The sequence below is a fragment of the Aptenodytes patagonicus genome, chromosome 3 (assembly GCF_965638725.1).
Source record: "Aptenodytes patagonicus chromosome 3, bAptPat1.pri.cur, whole genome shotgun sequence".
Classification (NCBI taxonomy): domain Eukaryota; kingdom Metazoa; phylum Chordata; class Aves; order Sphenisciformes; family Spheniscidae; genus Aptenodytes; species Aptenodytes patagonicus.
In genome coordinates this window covers 92,551,006-92,574,210 of record NC_134951.1, presented here as the reverse complement: position 1 = coordinate 92,574,210, position 23,205 = coordinate 92,551,006, and the positions used below count along the sequence as shown (strand labels likewise).

The window sequence follows — 23,205 nt, the reverse complement described above, 5'->3', positions numbered from 1 at the left end:
TTTTTTTTTCCCTGGAGCTTTTTAATCCAAAAGTCAATCATCAGTCTACGAGCGGTGGCATGTTCCCTTCTTTGGAAATGGTTCACGATGTTTGGAAGTCATAAGCACCTAGGGTAAAGAAGAATGGTCATTTTGGCAAGTTGTACACAGACCACTTTGGTATAGGATACAGCTGGGAGGTTGGATTCTGGTTTACCCCTCAACATGGAGTAAGCCTGTGGCGTTTTAGACTAATCTGATGTCTAAGAGACAGGAATAGGAATGTGGTTGCAGTCATTGTTTTCAAAGAGAGCAGAAAAGCCGTTAGTGTTGGATAGATCTCTTAAAGGAGAGGCTTCATGCCTTTAACCTATCGCCATCTAACTATTTTCCCACTGTTTTGATTTCCCACTCATCCTTGGTTTAACTTAGCAGAATGATGCAAGTCAGACATCCTAAGAACCAGATTGCTATATGTATATCTCTATTGTTCATAATTTGTCATGGATTTTACCTTCCCGGCTCCCTATTGCCAAGCCAGGTGTCCAGAGAAAAAATGTTTAAAACGCCCGTTGGCTTACTAGCTTCGGAAGCCTGGGCGTGCCTGATGCTCCAGCTTTTATACTTTCACACGCTTTTATACGCAGTTAATAACTGCAGCATGATTAAATGTAAAGTGACGTGAATGGTCCAGGTGTTGGAGTGTTACTTATTTGATGGTTCTTAGCGGTGGTATTGGACTGATAAGCACATTTGACGTGCACTGTAGACGGGACTACGCTGTGTCAAGGTGCGAGCTGTGTTCAGGAGTAAACCAGAATCCGCCAGAGAAGAATTCTTTCTGCTTTGGTGGGGAGTTTGGGGTGGTGAGTGGTTTGGTTTTAAACTCAAATCTCCCCAGTAGAGTTTGATTTCCAATTTGGCCACACAAAGTTCTGTGCTCCTGGCCTGTTGAGGTAGGCAGTGGCAAAGGCAGGGTGACTCGGGGTGACTCCTGGGGAGCATGCGGATGAGAAGTTTCCGGGAATGCTATGACCTGCCCTACGGGAAGATACTTGTTCACTCTTTTTCTTAAAACTCTCTTGCTTCTACTGTAATATATTACAGTAGCACTCATGAAGTACTTACCACACAGACTTGTTTTTCAGACATCTCCGTGCTTATTTACAAAAAAGGTTCATTTGTTTTTAATTCACTGCAATCATAGGTGCTCTTTGTGGAATTTTGTGCTGTTGCCTAAAATTCCTTCATGTACGTTGTCATAGTCAGTGTTCTCCCTTAAAGCCGGACTGACGAACCGAATATTTGAAAGTAGGCTACTTTGGCGGGGGCGGGGAGGGGGCGTTAATTGTTCAGTGTTTTCATTGACGATCTGGATGATGGGGCAGAGTGTACCCGCAGCAAGCTGGCTGATGATAGGAAACCGGGAAGAGTGGCGGTACACCAGTGGGTCGTGCTGCCATCCAGAGGGGCTTCGGCAGGCTGGAGAAACGGGCTGACGGGAGCCTCGTGCAGTTCAACAAGGGGAAGTGCAAAGTCCTGCACCTGGGGAAGAACAAGCCCATGCACCAGTATATGCCGGGGGCTGCCCAGCTGGAAAGCAGCTTGGCAGAAAAGCCCCTGGGCGTCCTGGTGGACACCAAGTTGACCGTGAGGCAGCAACGTGCCCTTGCGGCAAAGGCGGCTGACGGTATCCCGGGCTGCCTGAGGAGGAGCGTTGCCAGCAGGTGGAGGGAGGTGACCCTTCCTCCCGTCAGCACTGGTGAGGCCACACCTGAAGTGCTGTGTCCAGGCCTGGGCTCCCCAGTCTCACAAGAGAGAGATGGAGGTCCTGGAGAGGGCCCAGCGAAGGGCTACAAAGATGGTTAGAGGGGACTGGAGCATCTCTCCTGTGATGAAAGGCTGGGAGAGCTGGGACTATTCAGCCTGGAGAAGAGGAGGCTCAGGGCGGATCTCATCAATGCATCTAAATACCCGAAGGGAGGGGGTAAAGAAGACGGAGCCAAGTACTTTCCAGGGGTGCCCAGTGACAGGACCAGAGGCAATGGGCACAAGCGGAAACATTTAAAAGACGCTCTTCACCAACCCGATAGATCTGTATTAGTATTTGGTACTAAGGGTTACTCGTAAAACATATTCATTGAAGCATTCCAACTAAGCTAAGCCAGCATGCTGGTCAAATTGTGGGGCTTTTTACTCTCTGGAGCCCCTAGAGGCAGTGCAAAAGTTCGTCCCGCTGTCGCTTTGAAATGATGACAAGTACCAAAAAGCAAACCCAGCAAAACTACTGCAAAGAAGTTGTCCCGCTTGGAACTTGACCTGTGCCAGCTGTGGCTGCTGGCAGTGGTCAGGCTGGCCGGCTGCAGCCGCGTCCTGCAATACTGGCTTTGCCATCGGCAACAGTTTTTTCCAAATGTTGACTTGTGCTTAGCGCGGACCCTGACTTACTCTTCCTGCGTTTCACGCGCTCGTTGTTTCCATGCTGGCAGAAGTTACTGAACAGAGTCTCAAATGGAGTGCTTGTGACTTGAAGTACAGCAGATCCCAATGCCAATTCCAATTAGTGCACGCTGGAAGAAACAATCATAAAACTTTCTTTGCAGGAGAACATGTATGGTACAGTTAATGCAGTAGGCTTTGTGTGCACATTGAAGTGGCTGGCTGTACTGGTTTGTAGCACAGGGTAAGGGTTCTGTTTGATGCCTGAGTTGGTCAGCATGCCTAACACCCAGGAACAGCGAACTACGTCTACTATCTTCCTTTTGAGGCTTCATGACGAAAGCGGTGCTGTTTGAACAAGATAATTAAATCTGTCTTGTCTTCCAGAGGCTTTTTCAATAACCCACAGAACTTGCAAAACACTGCTACTTAAAGTGGTTTGTATTTCCATGCGTATGGAATATCTCTTATTTAGCCACCTCTTTAGTCTTGCAAATCACTTCAGCTTTTAAGTTTTTCCACAAAAAGCATCTCTCTTGACATGCTGAAAGGTGACCTCTTTGTGGAGCACCTACAGAAGTGTGGAAACTGGCTGAAAGGCCTAGAAATTTTTGCAGAAGACTGCAGAGATGTGATAAGGACAGGCAATAGGAAGGAAAGGACTGGAGTAAGGAATAGGAGGGTTTAAGTGTAGAAGAAAATCAGTGTTTTAAAGTGCTTGTGTGGTGTTTACGTCATAAGTGTGTGGAAAACTACTCTCTGCTTGATGAGCTGTGAAAGTCTGTATCGCTTGTAATGTGAACATCTCAAGAGTACATTTTCTGGAAGAATTTGAGAATGCAGGTAGTTAAGAACTCGGTATTCCTTAATGTGCAAAATAAACACGCAAAAAGCGGACAAGACGTAAATGATGCGTGAAATCTGCTAGAAGACAATTGACAATAAATAATGAAGTATAAAATCAAGGGAAAGCACAAATGGAGACTTATACCTGTTGCCGAGAAGCTTTTTAAAATACGGTTTTTCTCAGATCGCCTCTTACTAACCTATGTGAGTCGACTTGAACCCAGTCTATTGGGGTTTTTTTCCCCTGTTATTTGTCTTGTCAATACCTCTGCATCACTTCTTGTTGGTGATCTCATAGGCATCAGAAAAGCCAAGGATTCTCCTTTTGCTCTGCTGTGAGATCAAAAACCGTCCTGAGTGCCACTTTTTTAAGGAAAAGAGCTACAGGAGATGGATAGGAGATTATTCACTGCAGACTGATGGAACGTCTGTCAATCTCAGAAATACTTGTGGCTGGCAGGAGTCTATTTTTGCATTTGTTTCCTTACTTACAGTGAAGAATGCGAGACCTAACGGCTCAGGTAACGAGCAGTCTGCTGCGGTTTCCAGAGGGGACTATTCAGGCACTTGGGGAAGATGAGATAAGCCTCGACTCTGTGCTGCGCGGGAAGTTTTCTGGAGGTGAGCATTTTCCTTTAACTTCGGTCTTGGTATGAAGTTGTTATTGCCCGGAGGTTACCTGAAGCATAGGGTCATAGTATCAGCTGTGTCTGGTTGGTGCTGTTAAGATGCATCAGGTATCGAGAGAACAAAAAGGATGTTTTAACTATTAAAAATGCTAAAATTAAAACGTTAGTAGAGTTAAACTTTGACATTACAACCACCCGCACCAATCTTGTGCTATGAAAATAGTTTACTTAAACATGCTGAGTCAGTGAGCCCTCCTCAATTTCTAAAGAAACAAAAGGCAGTTTTCAAAAAGGTAAAAGCGTTGCTTTGGGCCCTATTTATTTGCACCAGCTCAAGCTCTGTGACCGTCATGCCATCGCACGCAGGAATAGTTCTTCTACAGTGTTACAGAGGCAACCCCCCCTGGTTTTTCCTTTTGAGTCTGACTAAAAACAGAAGGAAGAGGATAGCACTGTTAAGCGCTGCAGCCATATTTCCAAAGTATTTGACAGGATGCAGATGAGTACCCAGTGAGAGTTGCTGAAGGTGGCTAAGCAGGTTAGGGAGTTGACTTTCTGGGTGACCTGAAAGTAGAGCTGGGTGCCTACCGGGATGTCTAGGCTTCTGTTGAGACCAGGTAGAGTCTCTCTGCCTGACTGTAAGGGCAGTGATCGAGTTAATACTTCCTTTGAGTTTGAAGTAGGTCAGTGGAACAAAATGTGTTAATTTCTTTCTGTAATCAGCACGTGTAAGAGTTTAAATTTACTAACACGGTGCCCATTTTAAGATAATTTCCTGTTGAAGTCCAAATCCCTGCCCAAAGTCGGCATGTGTCAAGTAAAATTAATACACTAGAAATGAATTGGCTTAGATTGGTTATATCTGAAGTATGCTTTGAAATATGCTTGTATTCCCGTAGGGATTGAGAGGATTTCCAGCAAAACCAAGCTGAAAACGGTATAAAGAGTATAGATCAAGGTATTGTAATCTTTATCCCAGACCACCACAGTTCTTCAGTGCAGGAATGACAAGTAGAGATGCAAAGTAATAAGGTTGTTAATTTTAAGATGTATTGCTTGAGGATTTCAATGGGTGATTTTAAATAATGGACCAGAATTAGGTAAGTCGGTCTTCCTCTGTTAGGTACTTTTATTGAAGGGAAGGGGCGGTGACTGTGATTTTTTCAGTTGTTTCCATCTTCTGTTGGAAATTTGCTTTAGTCAGCTTTCTTTTCTCTTACAGGGAGAAATGGCCTAGCATGGCTGGCGCGTGGTCCTCAACTCGAGGTAGTGAACTCTGTGACAGGAGAGCGGCGCTCTGCATATCGTTTCAGTGGAGTAAATGAACAGCCTCCCACTGTTCGTGTGGTAAAGGAGTTTTCCTGGCAGAAGAGAACTGGACTGCTGGTTGGGTTGGAAGAAGCAGAGGGAAGTGTTCTCTGTCTGTACGACCTTGGAATATCAAGAGTGGCTAAAGCAGTTGTTCTTCCAGGAAGGGTACGTCCTTTTTAATTGGAGAAACGAAGCCTTTATGTTGTTAGGCGCTGCATAATCCTGTTTCGGGAAAAGCTTTGGAGCGTCTCTTTGTAGGAGGTATTTTTTCTACAGAGGATCCAGTCAAGAGAGCCTTGATGTAAAATCTCGGCCTTAACGGCACCATTGTCTTTTGAGCTTACTGATCGTAAAAGAAGTTTTCTGGTTTTGTGGTAGAGCACGTAGTTACCTAATTCTCCACTTCCACAAAAAGGCATTGAAAGATACCTTTTTTGGGCCAGAGTGAAAAGAAGAAGACCCCACTCTTTAAAGAGCCTGTAACATACTTTTCCTAAACGGTTAATTTCTGTCAGAAATACCGTCTTTCTTTAAAATATCTCAAACCTCCGTAGCTGAGCTGTGCGTGACTTAGACACATTCCCATGAATCTCAGGCTAGCAAGCAGGTGACTTGAGAGCAGAACACATTTTTCTGTTGAGTTCGGGTAGGAAAAAAGAGCCTTTAGAGAGTTATCCGACAGACTGTTGAAAGATCGACTTTCAGTCTGCAGTCCTTGAATCTCTGCTTATTGACGACTGTGTTTGTGTAGGTGGGATACACTACACAAACTGGTAGTACGTTACTAATTTTTTCTGTCTTCTATAACCCGTAAACTCCAATGATGTAATGTCCCCTAGTCTCATTATCTTCATGTAAACAAGAACCAGCGTAAGTTAATAGAACATCAAGATTCACTCCATCTTTATCCTCTCAGCATCGGCAACAAATAAATACTTACTTATTACTCAGCTTTCCCTAACGTGATTTGGTTTGACTTGCTAGCATACAGGTGGAGTTTTGTTTGTTTGTAATGCTACAGTGCGGTTACCAGTAGTAAGCATTTGTACGGTGGTAATTTCTGAAGATAGGAGCCGGGTTGGTGCTCCTCTGTGTTAGTTTGCCTATCATCTGGGTAAATCTGGGCGTTTCAGACGGAGAGGCAAGCTGTGTGCTGACATAAGCCTATAATCAGTAAGTAAATTGTGGCTGTGAAAAATGACATAGCTTTGTTAGGTTTTCTTTCTTAAATCTAAGTAAGCTGGGAATAGGAAAAGGAAAGGTTAAGAAGGATCACGTCACATATTGGATCTGTGTCTGCAGCAGTGATTTGGAATAGAACGTGGTTATAACTATCACTTGTGTTGGGGAGTTTGTCTACACCACAAAAAGATGGTTCAGGAGAAAATATGAAGAAGCCTTGGGGGTGGGGGGGGGAAGTTGGCTGTTGTGTGGTAAAGGTTATGAATATTGGAATAAAGCCAAAGCTTACCTGAATTTCTGCTCTTCTGCCCTGAATGCTCTTGATTCCAAGCACGTTTGGTCTGTTGCTTTCATTTTGCTTCCTATCTTTTTCCTATTAGATTAGTTAGATCAGCATAGACAGGACACAGGTTGTTTTAGGCTGGCTTTTTAAATTTTTGTTCACATTCATAAAAGTGCTGGTGCGCATTTAAAACCTTTTTTACTTTCTCTGGTGGTTATTTTTCTTCTAAATGAGGACGAGTGTAAATTTCACTAGGGCAGCGTGTCCCTTCAACACTTTCTGAAAATGTTTCGTCCCCGTGGAAGTGGTGTGTCTACCGTGCGACTTGGCCGCTGTCCCGCCTGACTTACCGCCACCACGCATCCTAATACCTGTTTGGCAAAGAAGGCATAGACTGCATCACAGTGCTGGTGGGCTGTGAGCGGTGGGAGAACTAGATGTAGTTTTGTCTTTCTTAAACTTAAGTCCCTTAAATATGGTAAAGTTTCTGGCATATAACTGGTTTTCTAAGTTTCTTAGAGCTAATTGTTTCTAGGTAGGAAATGGAAATTGGTAAGCTGTAATACTAGAATGCACCATTGAAGTTGAAGTTAGTTCAGTTAAATAACTGTAGGAAATCTAGTAAATGGAAGGCAGTAACAGATTTTTGTGCAGGGCTTCCCTCCCGCCCCCGCCCCCGCCTCGATACAATTGGGAACAATGCTTTGTTTTTATGTCTTATGATCCTGTATGTACTTTCTTGTTTCCGATGTGCTAATTCTGGCTCCACTCTTGAGTGATTTCTCTTTGGCTTGTCAAGCAGCTTAAACAGTAACTTGTAGTTTTCCTGTAGGTAACTGCTATAGAACCCATAACTAATCACGGAGGACCCAGTGTGAGCACTCAGCACCTACATCAGAGTCTGCGATGGCTCTTTGGAGTGGCAGCAGTGGCTACAGATGTTGGTCACCTACTTCTGGTTGACCTTTGTTTGGATGATTTAGCTTGCAGTCAGAATGAAACAGAAGCATCGGGTAAGCTTGCAGTTTTTCAACTTGAATTTAGAAGTAAGAAAACTTGTGTCTTGTAAATAAACAATATGCCCCCCACCTTGAAGATACGAGTGTGCAGACATTTATGACCCCTGATTGCAGGTGGCGGTTTGACACCTTACAGTCCTGAACTGACTAAAAATGGGAGTGGCTTAATACTCCTTCTAATGCTGGAAATGCCCCCCTGCCACCAAGATCCCTGTGTCACTCTGATTCTTGCCAGTGAGGTGTGGGAATTTTACCGTCTGAGTCCGTGCAGCTGCCTGATAGGAAGTTGTGTCAGAGGTGCCCTATTTCTTGGGAATGTTCTTCTGCTTCTGTTAATTGGCTCGGGGCAAATTTTAGTCTTGTTTTTTGAAATAAATCCGACTTACCAAAAGTCATGCATTCGGGTGAATGAGATCTCTAATTTGTGTATTCAGCTTGCATACGCTGTTTTGGCCATTACAACAGTGGCTTCAGGAGCTGATGCCACTTCAGAGAGCTTCGTCATGAGGCCCAAAGTCCTGACTTACAGAGTCCAAGAAGAATTTGCCTGTGAAGGTTACACTTTTACCTAGTTTTGAAAGACGAGTGAGAATACCTGTCCAGTCGGAGAGTTCTTATGGTCTTTGAATACATACAAAATGGAGATAGGAAAAAAAGTGTTGCATAAGTGGGTATTCTGCCTGGGACGGTAGAATTAGATTATGTCACGTTTAAAATGCAACCTAAATGGCATAACACGTTCATTTATTGCGTGGTTTTGTGTGTGTAGGCCTAGAAGTTGTCACCAGAATTCCTGCTGAAGTTCCACAAAGAAGAGAAACGGTGACCAGAGAAGGGAGACATCTCTGTTTTCAATTACAAAATCCTTCAGGAACAGCGATATCAACCCTGTGCTACATAAGCAGAAGCAATCAGCTTGTTGTGGGTTTTTCGGACGGCTACCTGTCACTATGGGATATGAAAACTTTGGAGAGGGAGTAAGTAGGCCTTTACACTTGGCCATGCCTGGAGGTGCCGGCGTCTCAATTTTTTGCCTAAGGAAGCATGTTAATGTCAAGAGAACTTTTTCAGGGACTGGAATTTTGAGTATAATCTTGGAATGTTTAGAAATCCTCTTGTGGAACAACTATTAAGTCACACATGGATTAAGTGGACCGCCTTCTCCCCAGTGGACTAGGACTGTTTTCCTTAGTGTGCCTGTGGATTGAGGAATTGTGGAAAGCATGCTGCTTTGGGTTGTGTCAAGCAGCGAGGATGTGACAGAGCTGATTTGTATGAGACCGTTTGTTCTACCCGTGGTATTCAGTGAAAGCAGGCAATGTGCGTATTTCGATGAAACCGGTTTTAAAAACTATTTTTCAGGACCAGTTCCTGCAATTAGGGCATACATTGGAAGGCTTAAGTATGTCAATAACGTGATTTTGGTGACAATATTCTCTAAAGTGTCCAGGATGAAACTAGTGAGACATGAAAAATCAATAGCTGATGTGTGCCGGAAAATATATTCTTTCCTACGTTTCAGGCAACGATGCATGTGAATGAAAGTTTGCTTGGGACACTTGGAGATGAGCACAAGGGACATGTGAATTTATAAGCAGCAGAAAAACTAAGAGACGATTTTAAATCTGCCAAAGAGCAATCTCACTTGAAATATTTGACCAAATTGAGATAGGGATTCACTTGAGCAAATCTGCAGTGACTCTCCAGAAACTATTGGATGCATAAAGAGAGAGAGTGGAGCAGTAATTAGGTGGCAAGAATAGATTGTGAAGGTACAAATAAGGTTCAGAAGTCTGGAAGAAAAATGCTTTACATAGTCCAAGTAAAGCAACGAGAAACTACTTCTGTTTGGCGCTGGTTTAACTTTGTGCACAGAAGATATGCTGCATTTTAAGTTCGATATTGGAGTAGGCTACAACAGTTTGGACAATCTTTTGCCTGGCAGCTGAAGTGATCGTTTATGTTTCTCCTCCTCCTCCTCCGGCAGAGGAGGGCATAAGCCCAGGTTATTGCATTTGACGGTCAGTAATTTCCTCACCTCTTGACTGTTGCGTAAGAAGTAGTCGCTTCCTTGACTCACTTGTTTGAGATGCAAGTATGACCTTCTGTACTTTGAGGATAAGCATGTAAGGTGCTCTTTTCTCAGAAGATGCTTCTACCCGTCTACAAACAGTTAGGGCCAGTAGGCTCACCTTTTTTCTTTTTCTTTTTTAAACCCGTAGGCACCACTCTCAGCTTGAAGGAGGACGGGTTCCTGTCTATGCTGTTACTTTTCAAGAGCCTGAGAATGATCCTCGCAATTGTTGCTACTTGTGGGCTGTCCAGTCTACGCAAGAAAGGTGAATAAAAACTTCGTATAAGCCACTGAATTCTTCTTTTTTATATATACTTGTTCCCATACAGTTAATACATGTGTATTTGTTTTGTTTATTTAGCTGTGCAGGAGATTCTCTCGGGTACGGAAGGTGTTAAGCCTACGATGCCGTTTTTTACAGGATTTAACAGACGTGAAGAGGGACCTCCTAGTTCCTACCTTCTGACAGAAGGCAAAGCAACAGTGGCTGTAGTTTTGTGCTTGCCTTCTTAAATGACTTCTTGTTTCTTGATGACTGCTTCACGATTTGTTTGCTGTTCGTACCATGGTATTAAAATACCATTAAAAGTAGTTGAGGCTGCAGATCTAGACACACTAGACGTGCCAATGTGACAGCCTGCCAACCTGCCCCTAAAGGAGGGAGGTGAGGGTATTGCCGATTACCTTGTGCCAACTTTAGCAGTCTTTGGAGCCTTCATGAGCCAGTTCAGCTCACGTGGCAGAGCACGATCGCTGTTCAGCAGAAAAGTCAATGGTTTCCTGCTGGGCTAATGAATCACATGAGCGTGTGGAAGGGTGCAGCGTATGCAAGAGAGGGACTGGGACTTTGGTGGTAAGGGAAGGGGAGAAAGATCTCCCTCCTTCAGCATCAGCAAGCTATTTCATCAGCTCAGCTGTTCACAGCGTGGCAATCTTTTTAGGTTTGACCTTAAAGCAGCTTTGATCGAGAACTCTTCACTGTGCAGAGCTCTTTCCAACAAGGTTTAGTCCATACAACATCTAAAAGCTTTCAAACTGTATGGTTAGCATTTGCCCCTGAAGCTGTTAGTGTCAAAATTTCCTCCTCTATGTTTTAGCGTCCAAATGTGACCGACTGCCATGTTTTGGGAAGTGCTGTTTTTCTTTTCAGCAAGGGCATGCTATTAGGAAAACTTCAGTCTCGATCTAATAAAATGGTAATGAGGACTATAAAGCAGCTTTGTAATCAAATGTCATAATTTATACCTTTTTCAGTGAAGGTGATGTTGTGAGTTTACATCTGTTGCAGTTAGCATTTGGTGACAGAAAACGCTTGGCATCAGGACAAGTCATGTACGAGGTAAGACGTGCATGTGTGTGGAAGGATGAAACTAGTACTAAATTTTCTCGAAGTGAGTATCAGTTAAGCTGGCAGGGGTAATATTTACCATCAAAATTCACAGATGAATGAAAAGGAAGTAATCTCTTGCTGAGTCTTCTTGGGCATGGCCTTTGTCCATAGGTTTTGAAAACAAGTCGTACAATTTCATACTGCAGTGTTGAGTGTTCCAACTGGATTCACCTGCAAAGAGCCCAACTGAATTCAATTCCTGAAGAGGAAGCAGCTTTTACAAATAAAATTATTCTTCATTTAAACACCAAATTAATGGCACGTAGGAAGAGAAGACGGGGCTATCCTCTTTTAAAGTTACTTGTAGCTACAGCCTTAGCAGCGGCAAAGACCGTACCTTGTACTGTGTGCTTCTTTGGAAAAAACCCCATTGGTCTATAGCCGTTTCTCTCGTGGCTGCTTTGTTCTGTCTCAACACTTTAATGTTAAAATGGGGGACCTTTTACTATGCAGCAATTCTTGGTCATCTTATTTTCCTGAGTAAGACGTGACGAGTGTCAGCTTCCACCTCAGAAGGCTGAAATGTTTAAAAGCAGCTTCTAAACATGCGTCTCCTAGAAATTCCCGTTGCCACTCTTTTAAAAAAGCACACAAAGTGATTAAATACTGTTGTTGTTGTTGTGTTTGTGACCTGAGAAAGCTGTGGTGTAGTTAATGTGAGGCTTTTAACCCTCTACAGACTATGCAACCAGTAATGCATTCACAGGCTTATAAGAGGTGTCAGGCACCAGTCTCTGGATTTGAGCTATTTCACTCCCCTGCTGTTTCTGCTTCCCTGTGATGAGTGTTGTGGAAGACTGAAACAGGAACCAATCTTACGAGGTAGTTGAAGAGAGAACTAAACAGCTGGACCCTCTGGGGCAAAAAGACGGGCTCTTCAGCTCGCTTCCGGATGAGCCACTTACACATGTAGCTTCATACCAAGACCTGATAACAGCTACTGCCAAAACCCCCCAAAACTAACTCCCAGCCCCCCCAAACCCCCAAAAGGTGCATTAGGACAGGATCTGTGCTCCACAGCGGACACTTTTGGTCTCAGAATACTTGCTTGTAGTCACAGATTGCTCAGTACTACGTGGCTGTCTGCCTGCATGACTGGCTGAGTCAAGTTTCTTGTCTGTCTTCCGTGGCAGAAAATTTAAGAGGTGTTCCCAATTGCCAGGCCAAGTCTGAGTAAACAAGGAGGACTACTGTTGACCCTCGTTCATTGAATAGAGTTCATGGGAGCTTGAAAGACTTTTCTACTACAGCAGTGCTTTACTTTCCAGGAATCAGACTTGAGGCTATGAAGCAGCGCATCTTTGACTTTGTGTCGTGGTAAAAGGTCACAAATAGGACTTTTGGAACATGTGGCACTGTCTTTTTGTAAATGAGCCTCAAACTTCTGTCTCCATTGCCTTCAAGGCTGGTTTAAGTCTGTGCTCAAGAAATCAACCTAAGGGTGTGTTTAAGTTGTGCTTTCAAAGATCTTTTTTATACCACCTCGGCAGCTGCTAAATCTCGTGCATCCAGTCATGGTCACGGAGCACATCTTTACCTTTGTCCTACACAATGCTTGCGGATGGACAGAGTGTACAGCCCCTACTTTCGTATCAGAGTCTGACCAGTGCACCTCATTTGAGAAGTGTCTTCGTATTTTACTGGTCAATAAAGTCGTTACTGAACATCTTCCATACAGTGGGGTTCCTTAACTGAGATTTGCTTGCCCCAGCGTGGAAAATGTGAACTATACTGGTTTGCTTTAGAAGCTGTCTTAGGCAGGACTTGTTTGATATTATTTCCCCCTTCCCCTCCGCCCCAACTCTGGGGGGGGCTGGCTCCCCCCCAACATTTCTATGTGAATAAAAGTTGAAATTTCTAGCAGTGAAAATTCACCTCTAACAGGTTTATGGAGTTTTAGTACTTCATCTGATGAAGCGGTCTTTCGAATGGTGGACTTGTTCAGGACAACTTTTATTAAAATTGGCTTTAGTGATTATTCCTTCTACAATAAAAATGAGGTTCTTTGCTTGGGCTTCATGCTAGTTTTTCAAAGAGGCGGTTTAGATTTTTCTTATCTACTCTGCACGTGTCTGTTATGTCCAAAGGTACTTGATAAAATAGAATGAACTGTGCATGCTTCAGAGCAAAATTTAGCATTTTTCTTTTTAGTCATGTCAGAATTTTTTTTTTTTTTTTAAAGCCAGTCTCGGTATTTATAGGTAGCATTTCCTAGAACGGTTGAGAGAAAGCTTGTCTCTTCTCAGATTAGGTGAATTGGAGGTATCACATCAAATCATATGAGAATGCGTTGTGTCGTGCCAGTTCATTTTAGAGCTCTGAAAGTTTAGGAAACTTGGGTCGAATGCGGTATGATGGATTTTTGGTTGGTTTTTGTTTGGTGGTGTTTTTTTGTTGGTTTTTGATTTTGTTTGGTGGTTTGCTTGTTGGGTTTTTTTAATTGTAGAGCTGCTATTTGTCCACAATACACACAATTCATGTGTTGCATTGTAGACAGTTTGAATGTATGCTGTATTTGGAAAGACAGTATTTCAGTTAATGCTTACTTAGAAAATGGTGGTATCGGAGGTTCAACACAACCCTGCTGGAGTTTCTGTATATCTCAAAGTAGTTTGCTGACTCTGTAGTAATTTGTGATCCTAAACGCATTGCCCATGTGCATCCCACGTCCCCTCTGTGTTCTGCTTTTGCTGTTGGCTGTGCTTGGTGGAGGAGCTGAGGGATATTTCACCCATTAGTCTCTGGCAAGATTAGAGGAGGAGCTGGTAAGAGCTTACGCGGTTTGAAAGAAGATCGTTAACCAGGAAGAAGTTCTCATAGCTACTACAGAGAGATGCATTTTCGCTCTAGTGGTGTGCCTACGGATAATAATACCTCTCGACAGAGCTTTAGCTGCTGTAATGCCATGACTTCTCTAACTTCATCAGTTCTGTTAATCAAGACACGGAGCAAAGAGCTTTGCGTGCTTATGTGTTACGCTATTTCAGATATCTCTTTGTAGACATATGTTTAGGTTTGTAAAGGAACCTTGATGTTGCAAGGAATTCTGCAAAACATGTTTAGAACTGAATAACGTTAGGGAAATGCTAGATTTTGAAAATGTGCAAAGCCTTTACAGCCAAACTTGCCCGTTACGATTTGACACTTAGTTCTCTTGCACGTCAGATGTCGTTTCTATTGGCCATCAGAAATAAGCTCATGGGAAATACACACTGTACTGTGCATATTCTACTAGAGGTATACGTTCTTTCATGTTTCGGTATAACGTATGTTTTTAGCCCCAAATGACCTTTTCTCTCTCCTTTTATTTTTTCTGCAGGGTTTGGAATACTGTGATGAAAGGTACAGTTTAGATCTCACGGGTGGAGTCTTTCCCTTGAGAGGGCAGACCAGCAATGCCAAATTACTCAGCTGCCAGACTGTAGAAAAATTTCGCAACCACGTTGACAGAGAGGATAGCGTTAATGAAGGTTTGTTCTGATGTCCGTGTTTGGCTATTCTAAAAGAAACGGTTTTAGAATCCAAGCAATGAACGCTGTTCTGTACCCGCAGTGTGAAAGTCTTAAATATCTGTATAGACTAGCTTGTTGGGCTTCTTGAAAAAGGCAAATTGGGTGCTTAAGTTACGTGGGGCTGCTTTAAAGGACAAAATAGGTTTTATTTTATGCTTGCTGACACGCTACAGCGACGTATGGTGGGGTCATCTGTGTAATGCTTGTCAGTCGTTTTATTCCTCCAGCTGTCTTCTTTGAGCAATAAGATCATCCTCTCCATTGCTTAGGAATGTTACCTGAATGTTTTTTTTCCTGTGCAAACCTATGTCTGCATCTGCATCCAGTTGGTGGCCGGTCAGTTTCTGTTTGAAATAATTATCGGTGATCTGGATGAGGGGATCGAGTGCACCCTCAGTAAGTTTGCAGACGACACCAAGTTGGGCGGGAGTGTTGATCTGCTCGAGGGTAGGAAGGCTCTGCAGAGGGATCTGGAGAGGCTGGATCGATGGGCCGAGGCCAACTGCATGAGGGTCAGCAAGGCGAAGTGCCGGGTCCTGCACTTGGGTCATAAGAACCCCATGCAATGCTAGAGGCTTGGGGAAGAGTGGCTGGAAAGCTGCCTGGTGGAAAAGGACCTGGGGGTGTTGGTCAACAGCCGGCTGAATGTGAGCCGGCAGTGTGCCCGGGTGGCCAAGAAGGCCAATGGCATCAGTATGCTTGTATCAGAAACAGTGGGGCCAGCAGGAGTAGGGAAGTGATCGTGCCCCTGTACTCGGCACTGGTGAGGCCGCACCTCGAATACTGTGTTCAGTTTTGGGCCCCTCACTACAAGGAGGACGTCGAGGTGCTGGAGCGTGTCCAAAGAAGAGCAATGAAGCTGGTGAAGGGTCTGGAGAACAAGTCTTATGAAGAGCGGCTGAGGGACCTGGGGTTGTTTAGCCTGGAGAAAAGGAGGCTGAGGGGAGACCTTGTCGCTCTCTACAACTACCCGAAAGGAGGTTGTGGTGAGGTGGGTGTCAGTCCCTTCTCCCAGGTAACAAGCGATAGGACGAGAGGAAATGGCCTGAAGTTGCGCCAGGGGAGGTTTAGATTGGACATGAGGAAAAAATTCTTCACTGAAAGAGTGGTTAAACATTGGAACAGGCTGCCCAGGGAAGTGGTGGAGTCACCACCCCTGGAGGTATTTAAAAGACGTGGAGACGTGGCGCTTAGGGACATGGTTTAGTGGTGGACTTGGCAGCGTTAGGTTTACGGTTGGGCTTGATGATCTTAAGGGTCTTTTCCAACCTGAATCGTTGTATAGTTCTATGATCTGCCTGTCCAGTTTGTCCTCTCTAAACCTAATAGGTTCCTGCACCTATTAGGAGTACACGAGTTCTTAAAGCAGCAGCTTTCCTTGTCCATATACACAGTTAAAACTCTTACGACGTCTTTCCTTACCTTGCAATAAGTCAACATACATCTCTGGGTTTACAAATTCAGTTATGCTCTGACCATATCTTTGAGCCTGCTGCAGCGAGAACTTTCATAGCCTTTTGTTTTGACTGCGTTATTCACCTTCCCTCTCTGGCCTTAACGTATGTCTGATGTTGGAAGGAAGACACTTGCATGATCATTCTAGGCTATTTCTGTTTATTGTCTTTGATTTAGTCCTGAAGTGGCAACTTCCACCTCTTCTGTGATGCCATCCTCTATCAACCGTGTGTCAAAATCTAATAAAAACGCCTTTGGATTTTCTCCACTTGTGTCATGTTTCTGAGGAGAGTGCCTTCTAAAAACTTGTGAAAAGTGCTGTGTTTCATGAGTGATGGAACAGAATTAAGTCAAAACAGAAAGCGGTGTTTTAAAACTATCAGGTGTATCGTCTTTTCTACAAATAAGAAACCATGTCTTGTCTTTTACAGTAGTGTCTCCTGAGACCAGCGTATCAATCTTCAGTTGGCAAGTGAATACACATGGTCAGGGAAGACCATCTACTTATTTGGGTGTATTTGACATTAATCGCTGGTACCATGCTCAAATGCCAGATTCGCTAAGGTAGATTTTTGTTAAGTTGTTTTCAATATCCCTACAAACAATTCGTTTGAAAGTGGGCGTTCAGCTTATGCGCTTGTTTTCTTTAAGGCCAGAAGAATTCCTTCACGATTGCCCCTATTTCGCATTGTGGTCGCTGGATACTGTGGTAAGCGTGACTTCTCCAAACCTCATTTTGGATATTCTGGTACGTGAGCGGAGTCTAAGCCGGGGAGTTCCTCCTTCTTATCCACCACCTGAGCAGTTTTTTCATCCAAGCACCTATAATTTTGGTAGGTATTTCACCGCTTTTAATAGCGATAAGCTTAAACGGAGGTCAAATGCCATTTATTGGTTCTCTTGTTCGTTGTTTGTCACTCAAAACCCAAACCAAGCCAAAACACCCCAACCCCCCACAAACCCAACTCTGATGACATTGTACTAGGAAAGCATTTAGTGTTGTGAAACATATCTGACGGTCTGCTGCGTTTTGGGTTTGGGTGCTTTTGTAACGTAGCCTGTGAAGTGGCGATGGTTATAAAATGAAACGACTTTGAACTGAAGCTGAAAGCACAGCACCTCGGCAGCGCTAGAGAGAAAATTCCTACACGCAGTAATTTTTTTTAACAAGTTTGTAAGTGATGTGATGAAGAAAACAGGTACTCAGTTATATCTTTCCCGATATTGCTATTTCGAAAATGTGAACTGGTCATAACATAACTGTGAGAGTACGGAGTGCTGTCAAACGTTCGTTGTTTCTGCAGATGGTACGTGCTTGCTGAACTCCGGAGTCGTTCGCATGACTTGCACCGGCTTCCAGAAGGAGGTGATCTTTTACTGTGTCTTTATTGAGACTGTCAAGAGATGTACCTCTTCTAAGTTTTCTGTGGCACTGCTTTCGGTGTCAGAGACCGTTTTACGCTCATCCTGCCCATCCGCACGCATAATTGCAATCGTATCCTGCCAGTTTTATGCAAACGGTCATGTTTCAGGTCCACTCTCGGGACTGTAAAACTACCATTGTCTCCTGTTGAAGCACGATCAGGGATTGAATGTCTAGAAAGGAGTAGAACGTTGCTGTAGGGCAAGAACAAAAATGTTGTGGAAGTCGGGGAAAGCTGTTACTGCTTTATTACCCATCAGTCGAACTGCCTGCATAGTCCCGAGTTTTAGGGTTTTGACCCCTGATTAACTTGAAAAAGGAGGACAGAGTGGAGAAAATGAGAAATTACTTAACTGTTTAAGAAGAAATGAATTTGTTTTTTCTCCCAAACTTGGCCAAATTGTAACTTCCGAGCCACTGCACGGATTGTAACAAATAATTTTGAAGTAAGTTTCAGCTCGCCAAATATTTCCAACATAAACCAGCTTCTGCACAAAGAAGCACAGAAAGGGTCTTCCAAAGTGTGATTTGAAGTTGTGTGTTAGTTCTAGCTTGTAGAGAATGTATTTTGCGTCAGTGTTCAGGGAAAGAGAAAGGCCTGTGTCGTGACAGAGCAGCTCGAAAATACTTAAGCATTGCAAGGGCTGCTATTGTGTTTTACAGGATTTGGTTTAGAAACTGTAACTGTTAGTTTGGCTGCCGTCTTTAAGACTCTCCCTAGTAACGCTTGCTCAGATTGCCAACCTAAAGCACATTATTGATGCAAGCTTCCTGACAGTTTAAGTGAACGTTTGTATTAGTTCTCTTAGTGGTTATCCAGAACCTTAGCGACTGCCTAATAATGCTGTCTTAACCTGTAGTTTTTGATTGGTGTTTCAGACCTTGAATTTTTTAAAGAAATCTGGTCCTTCGATAAGCGAAGCCATTCATGACAGCTACAATAGGTGTCTTGTAGCTGGCTTGCTGTCTCCAAGGCTAGTTGATGCCCAGCCATCCAGTTTGAGCCAGGTGAGTGCGTATCAGGGAATCAAGGGGGAAATACATCCCTCTTGTCTGACGGGGCTGTAGAGGCTACAGGACATGATGATCTGATTTTCCTGTTATTTGCAAGCTGCACTGAAATGCAGGGCTTGACTTTAGTTAGCAGAAGTAGTAGTAGTCTTCGATCCAAACTACTGAGGTTGACTGGGAACAGTCTTTAGAGACCCCTCTCTTCATTCTGTGCCCCAGATACGCACAAGGACGCGTGCAGTCAGTGCTGGTCATGCGCAGCAGAAAGCACCCTTCCCTCAGAACAACCTTCATCCCCGTCAGCTTCTCAAAGCACGAGGTTCAGTGCAGTAGCTGACGAAGGGGGTGTCTCGCTCGGATGCGAGCTATTGCAGACATCAGCTTGCTGCACGATACGTGACCATTTGCTTCCAAGGAAGTGGGCTGTGGTAAACAATTACTGTGGTCAGCTCTACCTGAGACTTTCATCACCGCTTCCGCTCATTTTCCCTTCATCAGTAGGCGCTTCTGCATCCTCTCAAAGCAGATCTTCACCTCTGTAGCCTTTGCCTTGTGCTACAGTAGCCCAATTTACTCCTCTTAGAGTGCCCTCTTGTTGCTGCAACACCTTAATCACCTTTATCTCATGACACCCACTACCTTCTACCTGCTTTATCCCACCATAGTGACTTCACCCGCCTCTTTCGTAGGTTTCCCATTTGCAGTGCACCAACCTCTCTCTCTCATGCAAAGAGTTTTGTGAGAGATGGAGCGTCTTCACCCAGGCAGGATCTAAGCTAAGGGATCAGCTAGCTAGTCATCCCACAGTGGAGCGGTTAGTGGGGAGGGGAGAGCAGTCTTCCCACTGCCCTCATCTTCCTGTCTACTGGATTCTTCACCGGATTTGTGGAAGCGTGTTAGGGCAAGTAACGCTTCTGCACAGTGCGGTAGCTAAAGTAAATTTCTTGGCAAGTTGGCCTAGCCCATAGACTGTTTATTTTGCAAGCCTGATGTAGACTCTTGCATTCAGATTAGATGTTCTGGCGTCAACTCCAGTTTGGAAATAACTTGGGAAATCAAGAAGTTTTTCTAATAACCTTTGCTGAACTGGGACTATCTCGTTCAGAGACTTGTTAGGCATTTGAGCAGGGATTTCGTTTGCATGTCAGTAAGACAAATTTCAGGGTTCGGGTCAAGAAGCTTGCTTTGGAGTTTTGTTTGCCACCGTAAGTAGCATTTGGTGTGTTTCCTTGTCTGCAACCACTTTTCAGACAAAGGTGGAACTATCACATGTGTATTCCAATGTGTAGAAATGGCTTTGACTGGAATGATTTTACCTAGAAGGGAAAGATAGTTTTGAATGTGTTTAAAAAAACCAAACAAGCAAACAAGCAAGCAAGTAAAATTTTATGAAGGATCGTTTCACCTGAAAGAAGTATCAGAACACCAGCTGAAATAAGCTGCTACTTAACATCGCATGTCTGTGCACACCTGTGCATTATCCTTCTAAAGGATTACCGCTACGCTGTAATACAGTGTTGGAACGGCCTAAAATGTAAACCTATTAGACTTTAAATGTCTCACTTCTTTCCTGTCATTTTAGAAAACTGTAACTTAACGTTTTGGGCGTCAGAACTGCTTGACGCCTTCATAGTCTAGAAAGCTGCTTGCCCTTAGCTTCACTGTTTCCACGCAAAGAGTGTATTTGGTCTGTCCCCTTCATGCATTCCTGATGGCAAGCTTCACGCACAAAACGCGTAGTGGGTCTAGCAGAGGATGTTACCGACAACAGTTAGTTGGAACTCAGTAAACTGAGACTACAATGCAGAGGCATGCAAATAAAGGTTAGAATCAGCCTTCAGTAAGTTGAACTGGCAGAGGAAAAGTTTAATGTGTTCCTCAGACCAAGCAGCAGTCCAGCCCGTGGCTAGAATTAAGAAAAAGAATGTGGAATTAGTTGCATGTGTACTCACTGCCTTTGTGACGTCTGAATGAGTATACGGTTAGAAGCAAACACGTCCTGTTGATGGTTCAGGTATTGACAGCATGTGAGATGCTCATTTTAGTTTGTCTGTTACGTTTAGGAGGAGCAGTTAGAAGCGGTATTGTCAGCTGCTGTCCAGGCAGGTTCTTTAGAACTTCTGACTGGATGCATTAAGCATTGGACATCTGAAGGTAACGCTTCTTATGTTGTTTTGATGTTACGTATTTTTTGGTTTGAAATTGTTGATTCAGTTCTTTTTTGTTCTCTTTTTTTAAAGAGCAGCCAAGTTCTGCTGCTAATTTACGGTTTGTTCTTGAGTGGACGTGGAACAAAGTGATCTATACAAAAGACGAACTGGACCAAACATGTGAGTCCTAGTGTAGTCATTCTGCAAACATAAAACCATTCTTTCTAACTGAGCTTGTTCAGTAATCTGCTGGTATAGGATATTGCACGCGGTTCTTTAAGTGTACTTTGAAACTCTGAAATTGCTCTGCCGGCTAACGCTTTAATATTTGTTCTTTAAAAAGGTGTTCCGCTGTTTGATGGCTCTTGCAACTTCATTGACCCACAGACATTACAGTCTCTTCAGCACTGCCAGTTGCTCCTGAGCAACCTTAGCACAGTCTTAAACTGTTTTCTAACGGAAGCACAGGAGCTTACTGAAAAAGGTGTGTAAGAGTATTACTAAGCCTTTGGCACGTTTTATTAAGGTTTGGAATTATGCTTGGGTTGCAGTTGTGGAAGCATGAGCTTTTGTTGTTTTTGATGGTTGGAAGACAGCCAAAGCCAAATTTAGCTGGGAGAAGGGGCTTAAATCTGAGAAGCTGGGAGGACCACTTAACATGCCCTGAGTTCAGGGAAACAGTTTGTTGTGGAGTTCATGCAAGTGGCTAGGGGAGGCTACATTCAGCAAGAAGCGATGTAAGCAACTGGGTCGACATTACAGCAACTGAATGTGCTAATGCCGAAAAGTATTCTCTTTAATTCTTAGCTAGCAATTTGTAATTGCATGCAAGTCTGGTATTGCAAATGACTGAAACGTATGAAGGAAGCAGAAATGAGTAACTTGTAAGTTACTTGGGTTTCTGTAGCTTTTTATATTATAAACTGTCCTTGGCATGTTGAGAAAAAAGAGGCGTATCCCTTTGCTGTAGTACAAATCTCTGCTACGTGAAAACCAGAGGTCTTGTTCGTGAGTGCATTTATTAGTTCAGGCTTTATTTTTGTTACTCTAACCTTTAGTGAATGTGCTTCTTTGTAGGGGTTGCTTTTTGTTTTGGTGGCGATTGTGTGGGGTTTTTCTTCAAAGGAGGAAGTGACAGAGAGTGAAAACTGCAAAGGCAAAGATTTCTACCGTGTTATTTTTATACTTTCTGTTCAGTATGATGAAGGGAGTTTTGTAAAAATGGGAGGAATTGCATCACAAGAATCATCTTCTATGCCTTTTTTCAGGTTTTGCAGACTTGACAAACAAGCAGGTGGTAACTAGCCTCATTTCTTTGTATGCACAAGTGGTCACCTGGTTCTGTCGATCCAGCCTCCTTCCAGAGGGTTTAGGTAAGCATAAACTGTAACACGTTTGTAACGAGGAGACTCTCCAGGAAGTGATTCCTACGAACACATGCTTAGCCATGCTTTGGTAAATGTTTTGTCCGTAACACGTCGTGTCGGTCCAGCAACAGCGTGTGCTGACGTTCCGTTGGTGAAACGGAGATTTTACAGGTTTTTCAGGTACCTAGTGTAGCGTAATGCAAGCGGTTTCTTTCCGGGATGTGTTTTGGAAATAGCAACAAGCCTCTGTTGCTATTCAAGGAGTTGCTTATGTCCACAGCTTGAAATACTTGGGATTTGAAACAAATAACTGTGGAACAACCAATACTGGAGTGCTTGTTTTTACAGTAAAAGCATTACCTGCATGTTTTGAACTTTGTCTTTATTGCTTGAGGGAAATCTACACCTCGGAAACACTTCTTTCCTTGGATGGATTATAAATTCTGTCACCAGCCTTAACTGTCTTACAAATGCTCACGTGACACGTTGAAAAAACCATTCCCTCGGAGAACTGTTTTTTCTTATAGTGAACTCCAGCTTACACCACATGTTCTGAATGCGGCGTCAACTGTAAACTTGAAATGGCACTTGAGACAGGAAGGAATTGAGTCTCGTGTCTTACGTCTCCTTTAGCAAAGGCAGAAACAGGACTGGCTGCTTTCAGAGTTGGAGGCTTCTTGATGCTTAGCTTGTACGATCGTCTGTCTTTTTAGTCAAAAATTTTAGATTAAAAATGTGATATTGCTTCTTTAACTTGCTTTTACTTTATTGCCTGTAGATGACGAGACGCGTTTGTCTAGACCTTTCTACAATTATCCTCTGATTCAGAGCTACTATACTGGTCATCGGCAGAAACTTGAGCGTTTATCGAGGTAGGACTTACTGGAAAACTCTAGAACGCTTCCACTGCCAATTCGGAAGTGGAAGTGAATGGCTTTTGTATCGACGGTTGTATTTGCCACGCTTAATGCCTTTGCCGGCAATACTCTTGACTGCGGTGATGCGTGTGTTCTGTTGAACGCAGAGCTTACTCTCCTGTGTTAAAATGTTTACACACACCTCTGCTTAGTACCATCTGCTGGTATCATCAGTTTTTTGTGGCGTACTTAACTCATTGGCTAATCTGTATAATTTG

At 43.5% G+C, this 23,205-nt stretch overlaps 1 protein-coding gene across 2 annotated transcripts in view; it reads left to right on the top strand.

Moving 5' to 3' along the window:
* The first annotated feature begins 3,764 nt into the window (after positions 1-3,764).
* The window catches only part of LOC143158376 (protein ELYS-like), a 38,779-nt gene continuing 19,338 nt past the window's right edge, over positions 3,765-23,205 (top strand). For both annotated transcript variants that reach the window (XM_076334238.1, XM_076334237.1), the window contains exons 1-16: positions 3,765-3,885; positions 5,116-5,369; positions 7,502-7,682; positions 8,458-8,665; positions 9,911-10,027; positions 11,017-11,101; positions 14,472-14,622; positions 16,551-16,683; positions 16,771-16,952; positions 17,424-17,485; positions 18,422-18,550; positions 20,617-20,707; positions 20,794-20,883; positions 21,047-21,187; positions 21,972-22,076; positions 22,849-22,942. In XM_076334238.1, the coding sequence (XP_076190353.1) occupies positions 3,765-3,885; positions 5,116-5,369; positions 7,502-7,682; positions 8,458-8,665; positions 9,911-10,027; positions 11,017-11,101; positions 14,472-14,622; positions 16,551-16,683; positions 16,771-16,952; positions 17,424-17,485; positions 18,422-18,550; positions 20,617-20,707; positions 20,794-20,883; positions 21,047-21,187; positions 21,972-22,076; positions 22,849-22,942 (2,144 nt within the window). The remainder of the gene's footprint in view (positions 3,886-5,115; positions 5,370-7,501; positions 7,683-8,457; positions 8,666-9,910; positions 10,028-11,016; positions 11,102-14,471; positions 14,623-16,550; positions 16,684-16,770; positions 16,953-17,423; positions 17,486-18,421; positions 18,551-20,616; positions 20,708-20,793; positions 20,884-21,046; positions 21,188-21,971; positions 22,077-22,848; positions 22,943-23,205) is intronic.